Consider the following 22,470-nt stretch of genomic DNA (forward strand, 5'->3'; position numbering starts at 1 on the left):
ATTTTTCTAAATAAGATGTTCAAGATTTTTTTGCCTCTTCTCAAGAACCATTTTCCACTTACAAACCCGAGCCTCCAAAACAGTAACCGGAAAAGGCAGGGAGAAGCCTCTGTGGGGCCTCTCTAGGAATCTCCTGGGAGGAAAGAGGGTGGGAAAAGATGGGGAGAAGCCTTCGTGGGGTCTCTCTAGAAATCTCCTGGGAGGAAGCAGGGTCAAAAAAGGCAGGGAGAAGCCTCCATGGGGCCTCTCTAGGAATCTCCTGGGAGGAAACTGGGCCAGAAAAGACGGGGGAGAAGCCTCTGTGGGGCCTCTCTAGGAATCTCCTGGGAGGAAACAGGGCCTCCACCCTCTCTGTGGTTTCCCCAGTCGCACGCATTATTTGCTTTTACATTGATTCTTATGGGAAAAATTGCTTCTACTTACAAACTTTTCTACTTAAGAACCTGGTCACGGAACGAATTAACTTCGTAAGTAGAGGTACCACTGTAAAGTGAATAATAAATAAATCTCTTATTAATAAATTAATAAACAGACAGATAAATAGCTATTCTGTCTATCAATGAATCTATCTCCTGTCTGTCTGTCCGTCTGTCTATCTATCCCCATCATTTCTCATTTCTCAAACATTTAACATTTCATAAATAAAAATCCATAACTACCATAGAGAGAGAGAGAGGGAGGGAGGGAGGAATGGTGACTCTGCCCCAAACTTTTTGGGTGGTCTGACTTGGCCCTTTCTCTTCTCAGCGTGGGCACAATCGAATTCAACTTACCTCACTGGGACTTTTTAATCTAATTTTAATTCCTCCCGCCCTGAATCTGGAAAGCGTCTGAATATTTGAGAGGTTAAATCAAGTTGAGCTCATTTTCTAAGACATGTCCATGCAGGGTTCTTCATCCAGAAGGTTGGAGGGAAGGAATCTACATTTCCGTTCTTCTGGAGTGGTGGTTTTTCCCCCCCAGCTTCCCAATCTAATGTGTGACCCTGGGATCTCTTGGTGGTCTCCCATCCAAGTGTTAACCTATGCAAAAATGACTATGCAGAAAACAATGCAGGTAGTTTTTGACATATAGTCATTTTATTATTATTATTATTTATTAGATTTGTATGCCGCCCCTCTCCGAAGACTCGGGGCGGCTAACAACGATAAAGAAAACAATGTAACAAATCTAATATTAAAAAATAATCTAAAAAACCCCAATTTAAAAAACCAATCAGACAAACAAACATACCATGTATAAATTCTATAAGCCTAGGGGGAAAGGGAAAAATTCAAGTCCCCCATGCCTGACGACAGAGGTGGGTTTTAAGGAGCTTGCGAAAGGCAAGGAGGGTGGGGCCAACTCTGATATCTGGGGGGAGCTGGTTCCAGAGGGTCGGGGCCGCCACAGAGAAGGCTCTTCCCCTGGGTCCCGCCAAATGACATTGTTCAGTCGACGGGACCCGGAGAAGGCCAACTCTGTGGGACCGAACCGGTCGCTGGGATTCGTGCGGCAGAAGGTGGTCTCGGAGATATTCTGGTCCGGTGCCATGAAGGGCTTTATAGGTCATAACCAACACTTTGAATTGTGACCGGAAACTGATCGGCAACCAATGTAGACTGTGGAGTGTTGGTGTAACATGGGCATACCTAGGGAAGCCCATGATTGCTCTCGCAGCTTCATTCTGCACGATCTGAAGTTTCCGAACACTCTTCAAAGGTAGCCCATGTAGAGAGCGTTACAGTAGTCGAACCCTGAGGTGATGAGAGCATGAGTGACTGTGAGCATTGAGTCCCGGTCCAGATAGGGCCACAACTGGTGCACCAGGCGAACCTGGGCAAACGCCCCCCCCCTCGCCACAGCTGAAAGATGTTTCTCTAATGTGAGCTGTGGGTCGAGGAGGACGCCCAAGTTGCGGACCCTCTCCGAGAGGGTCAGTAATTCCCCCCCAGGGTTATGGACGGACAGATGGAATTGTCCTTGGGAGCAAAATCCACAGCCATTTGTTTAGTGACCCTTAGAAGTTGCAACAGCACTGAACGAAGTCACTTATTATGACCCTTTTTCACACTTATGACCTTTGCAGCTTCCCCATGGCCACAGGGGAAGATGCAAAGACCTATCTATGTTGCCAGGCATGGGGGGGAATAACTATCTTGTTCCCCCAGCAGAACCTTTTTCTGACTGCAATATAGGAGAATGGTATGATTGTGTAGTAATTATCGTTTTTTAATAGTTATGGGCTTTAAATTGCTTTTAACTTATATTGGATTTGTACTTTGTATATTGTATTGTTGTTGTTGTGAGCCACCCCGAGTCTTCGGAGAGGGGCGGCATACAAATCTAATAAAACCTAAACTTAAACATGATCAAAGTCAAGCATTGTGGCTGGGGGATTCTGGGAGTGGAAGCCCTCCCCTCTTAGAGCATTGATGGCTGGGGGATTCTGGGAGTGGAAGCCCTCCCCTCTTAAAGCTTTGAGGCTGGGGGATTCTGGGAGTGGAAGTCCTCCCCTCTTAGAGCATTGATGGCTGGGGAATTCTGGGAGTGGAAGTCCTCCCCTCTTAAAGCTTTGAGGCTGGGGGATTCTGGGAGTGGAAGTCCTCCCCTCTTAGAGCATTGATGGCTGGGGAATTCTGGGAGTGGAAGTCCTCCCCTCTTAAAGCTTTGAGGCTGGGGGATTCTGGGAGTGGAAGCCCTCCCCTCTTAGAGCATTGATGGCTGGGGGATTCTGGGAGTGGAAGCCCTCCCCTCTTAAAGCTTTGAGGCTGGGGGATTCTGGGAGTGGAAGTCCTCCCCTCTTAGAGCATTGATGGCTGGGGAATTCTGGGAGTGGAAGTCCTCCCCTCTTAAAGCTTTGAGGCTGGGGGATTCTGGGAGTGGAAGCCCTCCCCTCTTAGAGCATTGATGGCTGGGGAATTCTGGGAGTGGAAGTCCTCCCCTCTTAAAGCTTTGAGGCTGGGGGATTCTGGGAGTGGAAGTCCTCCCCTCTTAAAGCTTTGAGGCTGGGGGATTCTGGGAGTGGAAGTCCTCCCCTCTTAAAGCTTTGAGGCTGGGGGATTCTGGGAGTGGAAGTCCTCCCCTCTTAGAGCATTGATGGCTGGGGGATTCTGGGAGTGGAAGCCCTCCCCTCTTAAAGCTTTGAGGCTGGGGGATTCTGGGAGTGGAAGTCCTCCCCTCTTAAAGCATTGATGGCTGGGGGATTCTGGGAGTGGAAGTCCTCCCCTCTTAGAGCATTGATGGCTGGGGAATTCTGGGAGTGGAAGTCCTCCCCTCTTAAAGCTTTGAGGCTGGGGGATTCTGGGAGTGGAAGTCCTCCCCTCTTAGAGCATTGATGGCTGGGGAATTCTGGGAGTGGAAGTCCTCCCCTCTTAAAGCTTTGAGGCTGGGGGATTCTGGGAGTGGAAGCCCTCCCCTCTTAAAGCTTTGAGGCTGGGGGATTCTGGGAGTGGAAGTCCTCCCCTCTTAGAGCATTGATGGCTGGGGGATTCTGGGAGTGGAAGTCCTCCCCTCTTAGAGCATTGATGGCTGGGGGATTCTGGGAGTGGAAGCCCTCCCCTCTTAAAGCATTGAGGGCTGGGGGATTCTGGGAGTGGAAGCCCTCCCCTCTTAAAGCATTGATGGCTGGGGGATTCTGGGAGTGGAAGCCCTCCCCTCTTAAAGCTTTGAGGCTGGGGGATTCTGGGAGTGGAAGTCCTCCCCTCTTAGAGCATTGATGGCTGGGGAATTCTGGGAGTGGAAGCCCTCCCCTCTTAAAGCTTTGAGGCTGGGGGATTCTGGGAGTGGAAGTCCTCCCCTCTTAAAGCATTGAGGCTGGGGGATTCTGGGAGTGGAAGTCCTCCCCTCTTAAAGCTTTGAGGCTGGGGAATTCTGGGAGTGGAAGCCCTCCCCTCTTAAAGCTTTGAGGCTGGGGGATTCTGGGAGTGGAAGCCCTCCCCTCTTAAAGCATTGAGGCTGGGGGATTCTGGGAGTGGAAGTCCTCCCCTCTTAGAGCATTGATGGCTGGGGGATTCTGGGAGTGGAAGCCCTCCCCTCTTAAAGCTTTGAGGCTGGGGGATTCTGGGAGTGGAAGTCCTCCCCTCTTAAAGCATTGAGGCTGGGGGATTCTGGGAGTGGAAGCCCTCCCCTCTTAAAGCATTGATGGCTGGGGAATTCTGGGAGTGGAAGTCCTCCCCTCTTAAAGCATTGAGGCTGGGGGATTCTGGGAGTGGAAGCCCTCCCCTCTTAAAGCATTGAGGCTGGGGGATTCTGGGAGTGGAAGCCCTCCCCTCTTAAAGCATTGATGGCTGGGGGATTCTGGGAGTGGAAGTCCTCCCCTCTTAAAGCATTGAGGCTGGGGGATTCTGGGAGTGGAAGCCCTCCCCTCTTAAAGCATTGATGGCTGGGGGATTCTGGGAGTGGAAGCCCTCCCCTCTTAGAGCATTGAGGCTGGGAGATTCTGGGAGTGGAAGTCCTCCCATCTTCAACTGGCCAAGGTTGTTGAAGAGTGGTCTAATTTATCTCAAGCCACTCCTATGAGATTCAAATGCACCATGCCCAGCACAAGAAGTACACATGAATCCAAAAACCCTGGAGATGTTGGTAATGATTTTAATTAAAAACCTCTGCTTTTTAAGACACCTTCTGGGCTACTTCCCACCAGCGTCTTTCGAAAAAGGCGAAAAAGGCCATAAACATCACATCCGACAGGCAACTAATTCCTGATTCATCTCAACCCAAACCTGGGTGCTTTCTGGGGAATTTTTTCGGTGGGTCAGGAATTGCTCATGAATTTTCCCCATCCAAAAAAGGCCACAATTGCAGAATTGGGAAAGACCTCCCCACCTTCAAAAAAAAAAGGGAAACAATTTGCAGCTGTGTCACTCAGACGTCTGACTTGCCTCTGGTTAGGGGAAAGGTAGCAACGAAAAGGGAGAAAACAGGGGAAAACGACTACAAGTTTCATCATCCAGAGCCAAGTAGCACAGCCCTCGTTCCCATATAGGGCTTCCTGTTTGCCAAAGCTGCTGTTATAATAATATTTATAATACTGGCTTATAATAGTAATCATAATAACGGCTCACTGAAAATGTATAGGGTCACCTGTGTTTCCTAATATTTTTAATACAATAGAATAGAAAATAGAATAGAATAATGGAATGAAGATAGAATAGAATAGAATATAAAATAGAATAAAAATAGAAGAGAATAATAGAATAGAAAATAGAAGAGAATAAAGAATAGAATAGGAATAGAATAGAAAATAGAATAGAATAATGGAATGAAGATAGAAAAGAATAGAATAAAATAGAATAGAATAGAGAATAAAATGGAATAAAAATAGAAGAGAAAATAGAAGAGAATAGAAGAGAATAAGGAATAGAATAGGAATAGAATAGAATAGAATAGAATAGAGAATAGAATAGAATAGAATAATGGAATGAAGAAAGATAGAATAGAATAGAATGGAAGACCTCACCTACAAAAAGATATTGACAAAATTGAACAGGTCCAAAGATGGGCTGCAAGAATGGTGGAAGGTCTGAAGCATAAAACGTATCAGGAAAGACTTCATGAACTCAATCTGTACAGTCTGGAGGACAGAAGGGAAAGGGGGGACATGATCGAAACATTTAAATACGTTAAAGGGTTTTAAATAAGGTTCAGGAGGGAAGTGTTTTTAATAGGAAAGTGAACACAAGAACAAGGGGACACAATCTGAAGTTAGTTGGGGGAAAGATCAAGAGCAACGTGAGAAAATATTATTTTACTGAAAGAGTAGTAGATCCTTGGAACAAACTCCCAGCAGACGTAGTTGGTCAATCCACAGTAACTGAATTGAAACATGCCTGGGATAAACATAGATCCATCCTAAGATAAAATACAGAAAATAGTATAAGGGCAGACTAGATGGACCAGGAGGGCTTTTTCTGCCGTCAGTCTTCTATGTTTCTATTAATAGAACAGAGAATAAAATAGAATAAAAATAGAATAGTTGCAGAATCTGAATGCTGGGCAACTTACTCGCATTTACAACGATTGTAGTGTACTGAGGTCTCTTGATACTCTTTTGTGACCTTCTGACAAGCAAACGAAAGGGCGAAGCCAGATTCACTTAACGACCATGTGATTCACTTAACGACAGTTGTTAAACAAGTGGTTGAAAGTCGAACGGCAGGTAGTCCTCGACTTATGACAGTGAAAAAAAAGCAACTTAGGACCGCGTTTCACACTTACGACCGTTACAGCAACCCCTGTCACATAATCCAAATTCAGGCACTCAGCAGCTGACTCATATTTATGACGGTCGCACTGACCCAGGGTCACGTGATTCCCCCTTTGCGACCTCCTGACTTAACAACCGTGTTACTTCCTGAAGAATTGCAATGATTCACTTAACAACGGCGGCAAGGAAAAGTCATCACTGGGGACAAACCACAATGAAAGACTCTCCCACTTACTTACTTACTTACTTACTGTACTTACTTACTTACTTACTTACTTACTTATTGGATTTGTATGCCGCCCCTCTCCGCAGACTCGGGGCGGCTAACAACAATGATAAAAACAGCATGTAACAATCCAATTTAATAAAACAACTAAAAACCCTTATAATAAAACCAAACATACACACAAACATACCATGCATAACTTGTAATGGCCTAGGGGGAAGGAATATCTCAACTCCCCCATGCCTGGCGGTATAGGTGGGTCTTGAGTAGTTTACGAAAGACAGGGAGGGTGGGGGCAGTTCTAATCTCTGGAGGGAGTTGGTTCCAGAGGGCCGGGGCCGCCACAGAGAAGGCTCTTCCCCTGGGGTCCGCCAAGCGGCATTGTTTAGTTGACGGGACCTGGAGAAGGCCAACTCTGTGGGACCTTATCGGTCGCTGGGATTTGTGCGGTAGCAGGCGGTTCCGGAGGTAATCTGGTCCAATGCCATGTAGGGCTTTAAAGGTCATGAGCAACACTTTGAATTGTGACCGGAAACTGATCGGCAGCCAATGCAAGAGAAGAGAAATGTATGCTTCTTTTTAAAACCTCGCCGCTCCTCTCCAAATTCGCCACCCGGAAAAGATCCAGAGGTTTTTTTCACATTCGAACTCTGAATTTGCCCATCTGATTCAGATTCGAACTCCGAACCTGCCCGTGCGGAACCGAGAGGCAGAATCGACCTCAAAGTGGAAAGCAGGATCCAGTGGATTTTGAAGCCAGATCTCGGACCCATTCGCGAAAGGACTGAGGTTTTAGGGATGATTTTGCCAGAGGTCCCGAGAACGAGAAGAGATGGGTGGGAGGGGGGGGAGAAGGAGGGAGGAGACACCAGAGTTATGTAAAGTGAAGCAATGCAGCCGAGATGACCTGATTGGAGATTGCGGCTTCGCTTGGAATCCCCCCTCCCTAACCCCCCCCCTCTCCTTTCAGGTGATAAAACTCACCTGCCTTACAAGGTTGACGGCTTTAGTTATTGGCTAATGACCCACGACTGGATGTAAACACACAACTGCATTCAAAAGGCCTGAGCCACAATTTGCACGCTTGTGAACACAAAGGGATTTCGTTTGCTTGTATAGAGCCAAAATGTGAAAGTGATATTCCAAATACACCTGTCTGTCTGTCGTACTGTATCTCTATTTTTCTATCTCTTTGTCTTTTATCATCCATCCATCTGTTTCTTTCTTTTTTCTTTCTTTTTCTCTCTCTCTTCCTCTTTCTTTCTCTTCCTCCATCCTTCCCTATTGTCTACGGATCTCTATATCGTTACCTCTTTCTTTCTTTCTTTCTTTCTCTCTCTCTCTCTCTTTATGGTAGTTACGATGGATTTTTATTTATCAAATGTTAAATGTTTGAGAAATGAGAAATGATAGGGATAGATAGACAGGCAGACATACGGACAGACAGACAGGAGATAGATTCATTGATAGACAGAATATCTATCTGTCTGTCTTTCTGTCTATCAATCAGTCAGCCAGTAAGATTTTCTGTCTATCTCCTTTGTTTTTGAGTGTATATGAGTATCTATATATCTATATCTATATATTCTATCTATCTATCTATCTATCTATCTATCTATCTATCTATCTATCTATCTATCTATCTATCTATCAACATAGAAACATAGAAGATTGACGGCAGAAAAAGACCTCATGATCCATCTAGTCTGCCCTTATACTATTTTCTGTATTTTATCTTAGGATGGATCTATGTTTATCCCAGGCAGGTTTACATTCAGTTACTGTGGATTTATCTACCACGTCTGCTGGAAGTTTGTTCCAAGGATCTACTACTCTTTCAGTAAAATATTATTTTCTCATGTTGCTTTTGATCTTTCCCCCAACTAACTTCAGATTGTGTCCCCTTGTTCTTGTGTTCACTTTCCTGTTAAAAACACTTCCCTCTTGGACCTTATTTAACCATTTAACATTTAAATGTTTCGATTCATCTATCTATCTATCTATCTATCTATCTATCTATCTATCTATCTATCCATCCATCCATCCATCCATCCATATAAATATATATCTCCATTCTCTGTCATTTCTCTCTCTGTATCCTTCTATCTTTCTCTAACTTTCCTCCAAACATACGGGAAGTCCTCAACCTCAAGTAAGCCCAAACTTTACATGGTTAAGTGAGTGGATTTTGGCCCATTTTACGACATTCCTTGCTACAGTTGTTAAGCAAATCACTTGCAGTTCTTAAGTGAGTCACGAGGTTGTTAATTGAATTTGGCTTCCCCACTGACTTTGTTGGTCGGAAAGTCGCAAAACTGGGACCGTTATAAATATGAGTCTGTTGCAAGCATCCCAAATTTGATCACAGGGGGATGCTACAATACTTGTAAGTGTGAAAAACTGGTTATAAGTCACTTTTTTTTCAGTGCCGTTGTAACTTTGGCCACTAAACAAACTGTCGTAAGTCGAGAACTATGTATATTTTGAACTGCAGCTCCTCTTTCCTTCTACTGCTCCCTCCCTCCCCCTCAACCATCATACCTGTCTGTCAATGTTTCCTAAATCATCTCCCTTTCTCTAAACACAATATTGTCAAACTGGTCATAGAACTTTTACTTTTGTAAGCTTCCCTAAAATGCATGAAAACAACACTGTAAAATAGCCCAGGATATTCAGGCATTAAAATTGGCATCCATCCATCCATCTATCTATCACATAACTACCATAACGAGAGAGAGAGAGAAAGAAGGAGAAAGAGAGAGAGAAGAAAGAGATGATAGCAATATGATAGACAGAGAGGCATTTGGATATATTTTAAGTGATTTTCTGTAAGTTACCTGATATACCCAAATATGGAATGGAGCATACTGCCTAACAAGGCAAGCAGCCCCAAGTTTGAATCCTAGAAAGGTGTGCCTAGCTGATGAGAGCTAAACAGCTTGAAATAGATCTATACTAATCTCCCTTTACTTCTTTATCAGTTCTTTGTAAGTTTGTAGATAGATAGATAGGTAGGTAGGTAGGTAGGTAGACAGATATTGAGAGAGAGAGAGAGAGAGAAAGAGAGATATTATATATTCAAATTTACAAATAATTGATAAAGAAATAAAGGAAGACCATATAGATCGATTTCAAACTATTTAGCTCTCATCAGCTAGCCATAACATACATACAGGGGAGGGTGGACAAAATAATGGAAATACTTGACTTTTTGGCATCATAATGTTTGAACGTGTTCAAATCAATCAAAACTTGACATATTTTAATGTTTTTTTGTTTTTAATTCTGTTATTTGGTATGTTTTTTTAAACTACCCTTTTTTTTTAACAGAAATTTAAGGAAATTGGTTATAACCTTCTAGAAATGGCAGACCTCTCAGACTTTCAAGGAAGCCAAATTGTGGTTGCTCGAATGGCAGGCGCTAGTGTCACAGAAAGTGCCCGAATGTTTGGTGTTTCAAGAGGTCATGTCGCAACAGTAATGACTGCTTTTGAAAGAGAAGGGAAAACATCCTCAGCCAAGCACAGGTCTAGTCGAAAGTCGAAGTTGTCTGAGAGAGACCGGTCGGACTCTAAAGCGAATTGTTAGAGCGGATCGCAAGACCACAGCTCCTAAAATCACTGCAGAGCTCAATAGACACGTACAGAACCCAGTTTCCTCAAAAACTGTTCGAAGAGAGCTTCACAAATCTGGACTCCAAATCTAGATTTTCAAGGTGTTTCCATTTTTTTGTCCACCCCCTGCACATGTGTGTGTATTTTTGTAGATTTCCACGGGTATGTATGTAGATTGTTGTGAGTTCGGGTTTTTCCCCATGTAATATTTTTAGTATTTCCCCATGTAATATTTGAGACGTTTCAGCAAAATCTGGCGAATGTGATTTTGCCGAAATGTCGCAAAGACACTCAAAATATTAGACAGGGAAAAACCCGAATTCACAACAATCTCCATATACTGTATATACACACACACACATATGGGGATTTTAATAGTCTGACGACATTAGTAGAGGACTAATGAAAGCTTAGTAATTTTAGTAGTTTTTAATAAATTTTAAACGTTCTGGAGATCAGGATGGCTGTTGCCTCTTCATTTATACACACAAACACACCCACACATACACACACAGAATTGATAAATTTATGCATGGTATGTCAGTATGTATGATTGGTTTCTTAAATTGGTTTTTTTTTTAAATTAACTTAAATATTAGATTTGTTTACATTGTATTATTATTGCTGTTAGCCGCCCCGAGTCTACAGAGAGGGGCGGCATACAAATCTGATTAATAAATAAAATTAAGAAATAAATAAATAAAGGAAGACTAGTATAGATCTATTTCAAGCTATTTAGCTCTCATCAGCTAGCCATAACATATAGCCATACACACACAAATGGAAACAGGGCAAGGAGAAGCGAAGTCAAAAAACCCAGCTAGAAACACACTTTGCGGAAACATGGTTTAAAACTTCTGAGTCTAGAAGGTTGCAGATATTTTACAGGGATCAAAAACCCTGTTTTCGGGGGGTGAGTGGGGGGGTCACGAAGGATGCCGATCCTTTGGATCCTTTTTTTTCTGGATCCAAAAGAGTTCCTGGGAGTTTCCTTGATCTTAAATTGGTATTTTTTCCCCCCAAACTTTTGCTGGCTGGGGAATTCTGGGAGTTGAAGCCCTCCCCTCTTAAAACTGGCCAAGTTTGAAAAGAAAAAATACTGATTTAAACAGAAGAGGCCCCTGGGGAGGGGCAGGGAAAGCATTCAAAGGAGAAGATGTTAATGAGGGGGCCATTAAAATTCATAAGCAACCCCCCCCAACCGGGTTCTTGTTCAAGGTCGAAGTCTGGATTGCAGCAGAGAAAGGATGCTTCCCCTAAAGCCCGGCCTGGATTCTCAGGATGATGGGTCCCATAAGGGTCTCTCCGCCTGAGCCAAGGAAGGAGGATTGGGGGTCTCCAGAAAGACGGGGGTCTGGGGTCTGGCCCGATCCCAAAGCAAAGGGGGCTTCCTTTCTTCCTTCCCTCCTTTCCTTTGTTCCCACCTTCCCTCGTTCCCTTTCTCCCCAACTTTTCTTTCTTTCATTTATTCATTCTTTTTTCTTTCTTTCCCCTTCCTTTCTTTTTTTCTTCACTCTTTCTATTCCTTTCTTTCTATTCTTATCGTTCTCCTTTCCCCTTTTCCCTTTCTTTTCTTTCTTTTCTCTTTCTTTTTATTTATTATTATTTATTATTTATGTTCTTTCTTTTTATTTATTTATTTATTTATTTTCTTTGTCACCCTTTCTTTCCCTTTCTGTCCCTTCCTTCCTTTCCTTCTTCTTTCTCTCTTCTTTTCTTTCTTTCTATTTTATTTATTTTATTTTTTCTTCCTTGTGCATTCTTTCGCTTTCTGTCCCTTTCTTCCTTTCCTCCTTCTTTCTCTCTTCTTTTCTTTCTAATTCTTTTATTTTTAATTTTTTTTTCATCACCCTTTCTTCCCTTTTCTTTTCCTTCCTCCCTTTCCATCTTTCTCTATTTTCTTTTCTTTCTAATTATTTTTATTTATTTTATTTTTCTTGGTCGCCCTTTCTTCCCTTTCTTTCCCTTCCTTCCTTCCTTTCCTTCTTTCTCTCTTTTCTTTCTTTCTAATTATTTTATTTATTTTATTTTTCTTGGTCCCCCTTTCTTTTCCTCCCTTCCTGTTCTTTTCTTCTGTTCCTTCTCTCTCTCTCTCTTTCTTTCCCATCCCCACTTTCTTGAAGCCTGCTTAATATGCTGGAGCCCTTCCAGGAAGACAATAAAAGCGGTGGGAAAACCAGAGGTGGGAAGGTGGGAGGGGGATTTTTTTCAAAGCTCCCACAAAAGAAGGCAGGGGCTCCCAAGGCCTCAAAAAGCAGGACGCAGCCCCCTCCCCACCCTGCCGCTTTCCCTTCTTGTGCCCCCAAATCCAGAGCTGCCCCCTCAAAAGGCACTAGTCGCAAGGCAGCCCCCCCCCAACTCCCCAAATATCCCGGTGCCATCTCCCCCCCCCCCAAGTGAACTTGGCTGCCCGGCCTCCTCCAGAGGGTCTCGCCACCCCAGACTCCCACCCCACATCTTCCCTCTGGGGTGGAGGGGGGGCTATTTCAGGGTCCCCCAAGCCCCCCCAGAAAGCCAGGGGATGCTTCTAGACCCCTGTCAAAGTGGGGAAGGGGGACCCATCCCTCCCCCCCACAAGGAATCCTTCCCACTCACACACACCCCAGACCCCCCAGAAAGAAGCCCCCTCCCCAATCTCCCATTGTTTGCAACTTTGCCTTGCCCAAGGTTGGGAGTCCTACAGGGAGGGGATAAAAAGACCCACCCCAGAAGCTGGGTTGTGGGGGACCCCCCACTCCCCAAATATCCCCGTGCTGTTATCTGAGCTGAGGTAAACTGAGGCACCTTTGCCCCCTTTCTCTCCCCCCCCCCAGTGAACTCGGCTGCCCGGCCTCCTCCAGAGGGTCTCGTCACCCCAGACTCCCCCCCATGTTCCCTGGGGGGGCTCTTTCAGGGTCCCCCAAACCCCCCAGGGACTCTTCTGTACCCTCTTCAAAGTGGGGAGGATCCCCCTCCCCCCCAAGGTGGCCTTCCCACTCACACCCCCATCCCAACCTCCCCCAGCTGGCCTACCAAGCCCCCCCTCAGACAGAAGCCCCCTCCCCATTCTCCCATTGTCTGCAACTTTGCCTTGCCCAAGATTGGGGGGATAAAAAGACCCCCCCCAGAAGCTGGGTGGAGGGGGACCCCTCCCCACTCCCCAAATATCCCGGTGCTGTTATCTGAGCTGAGGTAAACTGAGGCACCTTTGCCCCCTTTCTCTCCCCCCAAGTGAACTTGGCTGCCCGGCCTCCTCCAGAGGGTCTGCCCACCCCAGACTGCCCCCCATCTTCCCTGGGGGCGGCGGGGGGGGCTATTTCAAGGTCCCCCAAACCCCCCCAGGAAGCCAGGGACGCTTCTGGACCCCCCTCAAAGCATCCTTCCCACTCACGCCCCCTCCCAGCCCCCCCCCAGCTGGCCTACCAAGCCCCCCCCAGACAGACGCCCCCTCCCCATTCTCCCATTGTCTGCAACTTTGCCTTGCCTTGCAGGGGAGGTGTTGAAAGGCCCCCCCAGAAAGTGGATTATGGGGGACCCCCTCCCCCTTCCAAAAGGGGGGGGCAGGGCGACCCCTCACCTGTGCTGGAGGCCCCCCCCGCCCTCTCCCACCCCCCGGGCCCACCTGGCTCCGGCTCCTCGGCTCTGGCCGGCTGGTTGCCCATCTCGAGCCCCGCGCTTACGGCCGCCCGCTCATCCTCGCGGCTGCGGCGGGGAAGGAGGAAGAGGAAGAGGAGGAGGAGGCGCGGCTGGTGCTGCTCCGCCGCGGTCTGCGGGCGCTTTCTAGGCGGCGGGAGAAGAGGAGGAGGAGGAGGAAGGAGGGAGGCCGGGCATGGCCGGCCCAGTGGCCGGAGGAGGAGAAGAGCCGGCCGGGGAGGAGGAGGAGGAGCCGCCGCCCAGAGGCCGCCGCCGTTACTGCAGGGCCAGCCCCGGGTGGGGAGGAGGGGAGGGGGGCTGGGCTCTTTCTGGTGGGGGGGGGTTGGAAAGGTTGCAGGAGGGGAGGAGGAGGAGGAAGGGGGTGTTGGGCTCTTTCTCGGGGGGGGGGGGCGACAAACAAGAAAGGGGGAGGGAGGAGGGAAGGGTGCAGGGCTGTTCCTGGGGGGCAAATAGAAGAGGGATGGGGGGCTGGGCTCTTTCTGGGGGGTTGTTGGAAAGGTTGCAGGAGGGGAGGAGGAGGAAGACGGGGTGTTGGGCTTTTCTTGGGGGGGCAACAAGAAGGGAGGGAGGAGGGAGGGGTGCAGGGCTATTCCTGGGGGGGCAAATAGAAGGGGGAGGGGAGCTCTTTCTGGAGGGGCCAACAAGAGGGGGAGGGAAGGGTGCAGGGCTATTTCTGGGGTGCAAATAGAAGGGGGAAGGGGGGCTGAGCTCTTTCTGGGGGGGTTGTTGGAAAGGTTGCAGGAGGGGAGGAGGAGGAGGGAGGGGGTGTTGGTCTCTTTCTCGGGGGGGGGGACAACAAATAAGGGGAGGGAGGAGGGAGGGGTGCAAGGCTGTTCCTGGGGGGGCAAATAGAAGGGGGAGGGGGGGCTGAGCTCTTTCTGGCGGAGTGGGGTGGCAAGGTTGCAGGGGGGGTAGCAGGAGTAAGTGGGGGACCGGACTCTTTGGGGGGAGCAACTAGAAGGGGGAGGGAAGGGGTGGAAGGGGAGGGAGGATGGAACTCTTTCTGGTGGGGGTAGCAAGGTTGCAAGAGGGAGGAGGAAGGAGGCCTGGGGTCTTTCTGGGGGGCAACTAGAAGGGGGAGGGGGATGCAGGGCTGTTGGGGGGAGGTTAGCAAGGTTGCAGAAGGGGGGAGGAAGAGGAGGGGAAGGGGCGCAGGGCTGTTTGGGGGGCAACTAGAAGGGGCAGGGAGTGCAGAGCTGTTCCAGGGGGTGGGGGGGCGTTGGCAAGATTTATTTATTTATTCCCTTATTTGGATTTATATGCCCCCCCCCACTCACTCGCAAAAGACTCTGGGCGGCTTGAAACCACATGCATATAAAATAGAATATAAAACCCCATTAAAAAAACAATATAAACAATTTAAAATAGCAATTAGCAATTAAAACAATTAGAAGCCATGCATTATCTTGGTTTGCAGGAGGGGGGAGGGAGAGGAGGAAAGGGGGGCTGGACTCTTTGGGGGGGCGGACTAGAAGAGGGGGTGAGGGGTGGAAGGGGGAGTGGGCAGGGCTGTTCGGGGGGGGGGTTGACAAGGTTACAGGAGGGGACGAGGAGGAGATGGAGGGGAAGATAGAGGGGGCAGGGCTGTTTGGGGGGGCAACTAGAAGGGGCAGGGAGGGAGGAGCAAAGAGGGCCAGGAGGACCCTTCTTGTGAGGGGCACAATATTGCAGAACAGCCAGAAGCCCCCCACCCAGCCCCCACCGCCAAAAAGGCTTGGCTGCCTTTCTAAAACTGGGGTGTGTGAAGAAGACGGGCCCCCACTCCAGCTGGCATCGTGGGGGGCAGCCATGCACAGTTGTGGGTCAAAAGGCTGCAGGGCAGCCCAGATTCTGTCCTTGGCCGAATCAGAGAACAGAGCTAAAAGAGACCTTGGGAGGTCTTTGGGAGGTCTTCTAGTCTGACCCCCCCTTACTACGCCTTTCTGGACAAATGTCTCTCCGGTCTCCTCCCGTGATGGAGCACCCACAACCTCTGGTGGCAAGCTGTTCCACCGGTTAATTGTCCTCAAGGAAATTCTCCATTTGGAGTAGGGCTCCCAGGATAACAGCACAACAAAGCTGGAAGGGACCCTTGAGATCTTCTAGTCTGACCCCCTTGATCAGGCAGGAAAGTCTATACAGTATTCCCTCGATTTTCGAGGATTCGAACTTCACGAAAAGTCTATACCATGGTTTTTCAAAAATATTAATTAAAAAATACTTCGTGGGTTTTTTCCCTATACCACGGTTTTTCCGCCCCGATGACGTCATATGTCATCGCCAAACTTTCGTCTGCCTTTAATAAATATTTTTTTAAATAAACTTTAATAAATAAACACAGTGAGTAATAATCTAAATGGTTGCTAAGAGAATGGGAAATTGTAATTTAGGGGTTTAAAGTGTTAAGGGATGGCTTGTGATACTGTTCATAGCCAAAAATAGTGTATTTACTTCCGCATCTCTACTTCGCGGAAATTCAACTTTCGCGGGTGGTCTCGGAACGCATCCCCCGTGAAAATCGAGGGAGCACTGTATACCATTTCAGACCAGTCTCTTCTTTTAAAAAAAGAGACTTGAAAAGATTCAACGAAAATCTATGTCAGGTTTTGTGAGTTGTGTTACAACAACCCTTCCACACAACAACCAACGACACACAATAAACAACGGGATGGTAAACATATCACACATGTGTCCAAGTCGACACGCTATTAACTTTCTGGTTGGGCATGACACACCTTCAGTCGCAAGATTATTATTATTATTATTATTATTATTATTATTATTATCATCATCATCATCATCTATTAGATTTGTATGTCACAACATTTCTTGAAACTTCTTTCCTCGACTTTTAAACGAACACAATCCTGGCCAAAGTTTTTTGTGGCGAAGAAGCGAGACAGGAGTTTTTGTACTTCTATTTGAAACTCATTTTACAACCTTTCCCACCACGGTTGTTAAGCGAATTGCTGCAATTGTTAAAATTAGTGGACACGGTTGTTAAGCGAATGTTGTTTCGCCCATTGGCTTTGCTCGTCAAAGACGGTCGCAAAGGGGGATCACGTCATACGTACGAGTCATAAGTGTGAAATACGGTCCTTTTTTTTTCAGTGCCATTCTAACTTCCAACAGTCACTAAATGAAGCATTGTAAGGGCAGGTCTACCTATAATCTCATTTTTGGTAATCATTTGACGTACCTTGACACATAGCACCCCATAAGTTTAAAGTTAGAAACATAGAAGATTGAAGGCAGAAAAAGACCTCATGGTCCCTCTAGTCTGCCCTTATACTATTTCCTTTATCTTAGGATGGATCTATGTTTATCCCAGGCATGTTTAACTTCAGTTACTCTGGAGTTACCAACCACGTCTGCTGCAAGTTTGTTCCAAGCATCTACTACTCTTTCAGTCAAATATTTTCTCATGTTGCTTTTGATCTTTCGCCCAGCTAACTTCAGATTGTGGCCCATTGTTCTTGTGTTCACTTTCCTATTAAAAACACTTCCCTCCTGGACCTTATTTAACCCTTTAAGATATTTAAATGTTTCGGTCATGTCCCCCCTTTTCCTTCTGTCCTCCAGACTATACAGATTGAGTTCATTGAGTCTTTCCTGATACGTTTTATGCTTAAGACCTTCCACCATTCTTGTAGCCCGTCTTTGGACCCGTTCAATTTTGTCAATATCTTTTTGTAGGTGAGGTCTCCAGAACTGAACACAGTATTCAAATGTGGTCTCACCAGCACTCTATATAAGGGGATCACAATCTCCCTCTTCCTGCTTGTTATACCTCTAGCTATGCAGCCAAGCATTCTACTCGCTTTCAGAAATCACAACCCCTAAATCCTCCTCTTCTGAATATAGAAACATAGAAGATTGATGGCAGAAAAATATCTCATGGTCCATCTAGTCTGCCCTTATACTATTTTTGACAGGAAGCCGCTCCGAATATACGGAGAGGGGCGGCATACAAATCTAATAAATTATTATTATTATTATTTTTGCTAACACAGAACTGCCAATACAATACTTAGATTGAGGATTCCTTTTGCCCAAGTGCATTATTTTACATTTGGAATCATTAAACTGCAGTTTCCATTGCTTTGACCATTTATCTAGTAAAGCTAAATCATTTACCATATTACAGACGCCTCCAGGAATATCAACCGTATTGCATACCTTAGAGTCATCGGCAAATAGGCAAACTTTCCCTACCAAACCTTCCCCTATGTCACTCACAAACATATTATTTTAATATTAATGTTTAAATATTTTAAATAAATGGGATATTTTAACGTTAGTTTTATAAATTATAAATGCAAAATGATTTATAAATTTAATAAATTAAATTAAATTTTGTGAGGGACGCTCCTCCCAAGGACTTGAACGACACCCAGTCGCACAACGTGTGATTTCAAGTCAATGCTGTTGGACGCAGCCTGTCGAAACACTCGGCCTTTCAAAAATAGGAAAAAGGTGTGTCGCCGCAAAATTGGAACGCAACTTAAGACTTTGGGGAGTGTGGTGGAGCAGCCCTCCCCAAGGTGGGTCTACCAGGGAGAGGTTAATTCCCACGGAGGACGGGAGGAAGGTGAGGGAAAATTCCAGGCAATTATTTAAAATTACTAAAACAGCACCCTGATAGCCATTTGGCCAGAGGGAGGGAGGGAGGAGAAAGGAGAAAAATATAAAAGGGAAATGAAAAAAGGAGGGAGGAAAGGAGGAAAGGAAGAGAAAAAGAAAGGAGGGAGGGGAAGGGAAGGGAAAAAATGAAAATGAAGGAAGGAAAGAAGAAAACTAGGGGAAGGAAGGAAAGAGAAAATATAAAAGGGAAAAAGATGAGAAGAAAGGAAGGAAAATGAGAAAAGGAAAAAAGGAGGTAGGGAGGAAAGGAAGGGAAAAAGAAAAAGGAGGGAAGGGAAGGGAAAAAGAAAGAAGGAAGGAAAGAAGAAAGCTAAGGAAAGGAAGGAAGGAAAAAATGTAAAAGGGAAAAAGATGAGAAGAAAGGAAGGAAAATGAGAAAAGGAAAAAAGGAGGGAGGAAAGAAAGGAAGGGAAAAAGAAAAAGGAGGGGGGGAAGGGGAAAAAATGAGAAAGAAGGAAGGAAAGAAGAAAACTAAGGAAAGGAAGGAAGGAGAAAATATAAAAGGGAAAAAGATGAGAAGAATGGAAGGAAAATAGGAACAGGGAGGGAAAGGAAAAAAGATAGGAAGGATGGGAAATAGGAAAGATAAAGGAAAGAAATCATGTGCGTATGTGGGATTTTGGCATGCGCGGAAGCAAAAAAACATTAAAATCTCATGCGCGCGCATCCTCTCACGAAATTTTGCCAATTACCGTAGTTTCCGGACCCAATTCAAAGTGTTGGTGATGACCTATAAAGCCCTACATGGCATTGGACCAGATTACTTACGGGACCGCCTTCTGGCGCATGAATCCCAGCGGCCAATTAGGTCCCACAGAGTCGGCCTTCTCCAGGTCCCGGTGACCAGCCAATGCCGTCTGGCGGGACCCAGGAGAAGAGCCTTCTCCGTGGCGGCCCCGGCCCTCTGGAATCAGCTCCCTCCAGAGATTCGAACTGCCTCCACCCTCCTAGGGAGGCCCATGAACACTCCCGCGACCGCATTCTGCACTATTTGTAGTTTCCGAACACTCTTCAAAGGCAGCCCCCATGTACAGAGTATTGCAATAGTCGGAACCTCGAGGTGATGAAGGCATGAGTGACTGTGAGCAGTGACCCCCAGTCCAAATAGGGCCGCAACTGGTGCACCAGGTGAACCTGGGCAAACGCCCCCCTCGCCACAGCTGAAAGATGGCGTTCTAAAGTCAGCTGTGGATCGAGGAGGACGCCCAAGTTGCTGACCCCCTCTGAGGGGGTCAGAAGTCGCCCGCCCCCAGGGTAATGGACAGACAGGTGGAGGTGTCCTTGGGAGGCAGAACCCACAGCCACTCCATCCCTTCTCCGGGTCCCGTCGACTAAGCAATGTCGTTTGGCGGGACCCAGGAGAAGAGCCTTCTCTGTGATGGCCCCGGCCCTCTGGAACCAGCTCCCCCCAGATATCAGAGTTGCCCCCACCCTCCTTGCCTTTCGCAAGCTCCTCAAAACCCACCTCTGTCGTCAGGCATGGGGGAATTGAAATTTCCCTTCCCCCTGGGCTTATAGAATTTATACATGGTATGCTTGTATGTATGAGTGGTTCTTTAAATTGGGTTTTTTAAAGATTATTTTTTATATTAGATTTGTTTATATTGTCTTTTTATACTGTTGTTAGCCGCCCCGAGTCTTCGGAGAGGGGTGGCATACAAATCAAATCAAATCAAATCAAATCAATCAATCAATAAAATAAATAAATTAAATAAATAAACAAACAAATAAATAATAAATAAATAAATAAATAAATCTTGTCGAGATTGAGTTTGAGCCTAATCCCCAAAATTGGCAAAATCTCATGTGCGCAAGCATCCTTGTGTGAGATTCCGCATGCGCGGGACCCAAATGTTGCATAGGGGCACATGTGCACATCACCATTTTCACCACCACATTATAGTGTGGCCCATACTAGGTGCAAATCATTACTGGTATGCGCTCTACCTTACCAGCGCTGGGCGAACCAGTTGTTAAAGTACTGTATATGAAACCACCTCTGTGCGAGAGCCCCCCACAATTCTTCTGTCACCCCAAATAACCCATTTTTCTCAAAACCCAAAATTATGCTCCCAACACCTCCGAAACACGGCCAGCCCGAAGCCAGGAATCGAGGGCGGGAAACCAGGTAACCAGGCTGGACCGGTCATATTTTAACCGAGTCCATTAAACATCCCGAATAAAGATGTATATTTATATATTTCCTGGTTTCACCCCAATTTTCAGAATGCTGACTGGCTGGTTGGGTTTGCATTCTTGCAAACCCTCCAGAGGCTACGACAAAAACAGGCTTCAGCCCAGTGCTGAGAAACGCAGTTGTGACTTTTTTCACATCACCCTGATTGTGTGAACACAACAACTCCCATCCGGCTTTAAAAAAACTTCCCTGCCCTCCAGAAGGGGATAGGAGTGCGTAGGGAAATAAAACCACAATCCTCCATATTTTAGTGGCCAGCCTTGTTTCCATTATCTGTATTACAGGGTGGTTAGCATCCCCGTAATTAGGAATATAGTGATATAATGAGTGCTTGAATGAGGGGGGAGAGGTGCTGAGAGGGCCCTCTGGGGGTCATGTAGTCCAACCCCCACCCACTCCCCCACCCATCCCAGTGCCAAAAGCCAAATTCTCACCATCCTCTCGGGGAGTTGTCACTTTTTCTGCATGACAGAACAGAATAAGATAAAAAATTAGAAGAATTAGAGTATAATATTCTAACTATGCACTAATTCTAATTCTTCTGATAATTGAATTATAGTTGAATTAGAATGCAATACAAATATACAATAGAAAATAGAAAAGAATAGAATAATAGAAAAAGAATAGAATACAATATTTATTTATTACTTATTTGTTTATTAGATTTGTATGCCGCCCCTCTCGGTAGACTCGGGGCGGCAACAGAATAGAATAGAATACAAAATAGAAAAGAATAGAATAATAGAAAAAGAATAGAATAGAATATAGAATAGAATAGAATAGAAAATAAAAAGAATAGAATAGAACAGAATATACACAGCTCAAAAAAAATAAGGGGAACACTCAATTCAATTCAATTCAATTTATTGGATTTATATGCCGCCCCTCTCTGAAAACTCGGGGCGGCTAACAACAGTCATGAACAATATACATGAACAATATACAGTAAAAATCCAATACTAAAAACTAACTTAAAACCCCTTAATGTATAAAACCAGCATACGTACAAACATACCATACATACAGTTGTATCAGCCTAGGGGAGAAGAAGTCTTAATTCCCCCATGCCTGGCGGCAGAGGTGGGTTTTGAGTAGCTTACGAAAGGCAAGGAGGGTAGGGGCAGTTCTAATCTCTGGGGGGAGTTGGTTCCAGAGGGCCGGGGCCGCCACAGAGAAGGCTCTTCTCCTGGGTCCCGCCAAGTGGCATTGTTTCGTTGACGGGACCCGGAGAAGGCCCACTCTGTGGGACCTAACTGGCCGCTGGGATTCGTGCGGCAGAAGGCGGTCTCGGAGATATTCTCAAATAATGCCTCCTAGATCTGAATGAAATATTTTATTTATTTATTCATTCATTCATCCCATACACAAATATATATGGAAGAGAATAGACATGAAATAATATATATAGAGATAAATGTAAAAATAGAGAAGAAGATATATGAAAGGAAGAAAATATATATGATATATGAGATAAAGGAAAGACAATTGGACAGGGGACGAAAGGCACATTAGTGCATTTATGCACGCCCCTTACTGACCTCTTAGGAACCTGGAGAGGTCAATCGTAGAGAGTCTAAGGGAGAAATGTTGGGGGTCAGGGGTTGACACTATTGAGTCCGGTAATGAGGTCCACGCTTCGACAACTCGATTGCTAAAGTCATATTTTTTACAGTCAAGTTTGGAGCGGTTAGTGTTGAGTTTGAATCTGTTGCGTGCTCTTGTGTTCTTGCGGTTGAAGCTAAAGTAGTCATTGACCGGTAGGACGTTGCAGCATATGATCTTGTGGGCAATACTTAAATCGTGTTTTAGGCGACGTAGTTCTAAGCTTTCTAGACCTAGGATTGTGAGTCTATTTTCGTAGGGTATTCTGTTCCGAGTGGAGGAGTGAAGGGCTCTTCTGGTGAAGTATCTTTGGACGTTTTCAAAGTTGTTGATGTCTGAGATATGGTATGGGTTCCAGACAAATGAGCTGTATTCGAGTATGGGTCTG

General features: G+C 45.9%; 1 protein-coding gene across 3 annotated transcripts in view; it reads right to left on the bottom strand.

The window, feature by feature from the left end:
• The window catches only part of SPECC1 (sperm antigen with calponin homology and coiled-coil domains 1), a 186,360-nt gene that overhangs the window by 131,352 nt on the left and 32,538 nt on the right, over positions 1-22,470 (bottom strand). Inside the window, exon 1 of one of the 3 annotated variants that reach the window (XR_011557599.1) lies at positions 13,629-13,877. The exons of 1 other annotated variant lie outside the window; for it this stretch is intronic. Coding sequence is in view for 1 of the 2 variants with exons in the window: in XM_070735452.1 (XP_070591553.1) it covers positions 13,629-13,668 (40 nt within the window). In the remaining variant the exon portion in view is untranslated. Of the gene's footprint in view, positions 1-13,628; positions 13,878-22,470 lie in introns of those variants that run through there. One more of the 3 variants, XM_070735452.1, reaches the window with a different exon arrangement.

The sequence above is a fragment of the Erythrolamprus reginae genome, chromosome 1, assembly GCF_031021105.1.
Source record: "Erythrolamprus reginae isolate rEryReg1 chromosome 1, rEryReg1.hap1, whole genome shotgun sequence".
NCBI classification, from domain to species: Eukaryota; Metazoa; Chordata; class Lepidosauria; order Squamata; family Dipsadidae; genus Erythrolamprus; species Erythrolamprus reginae.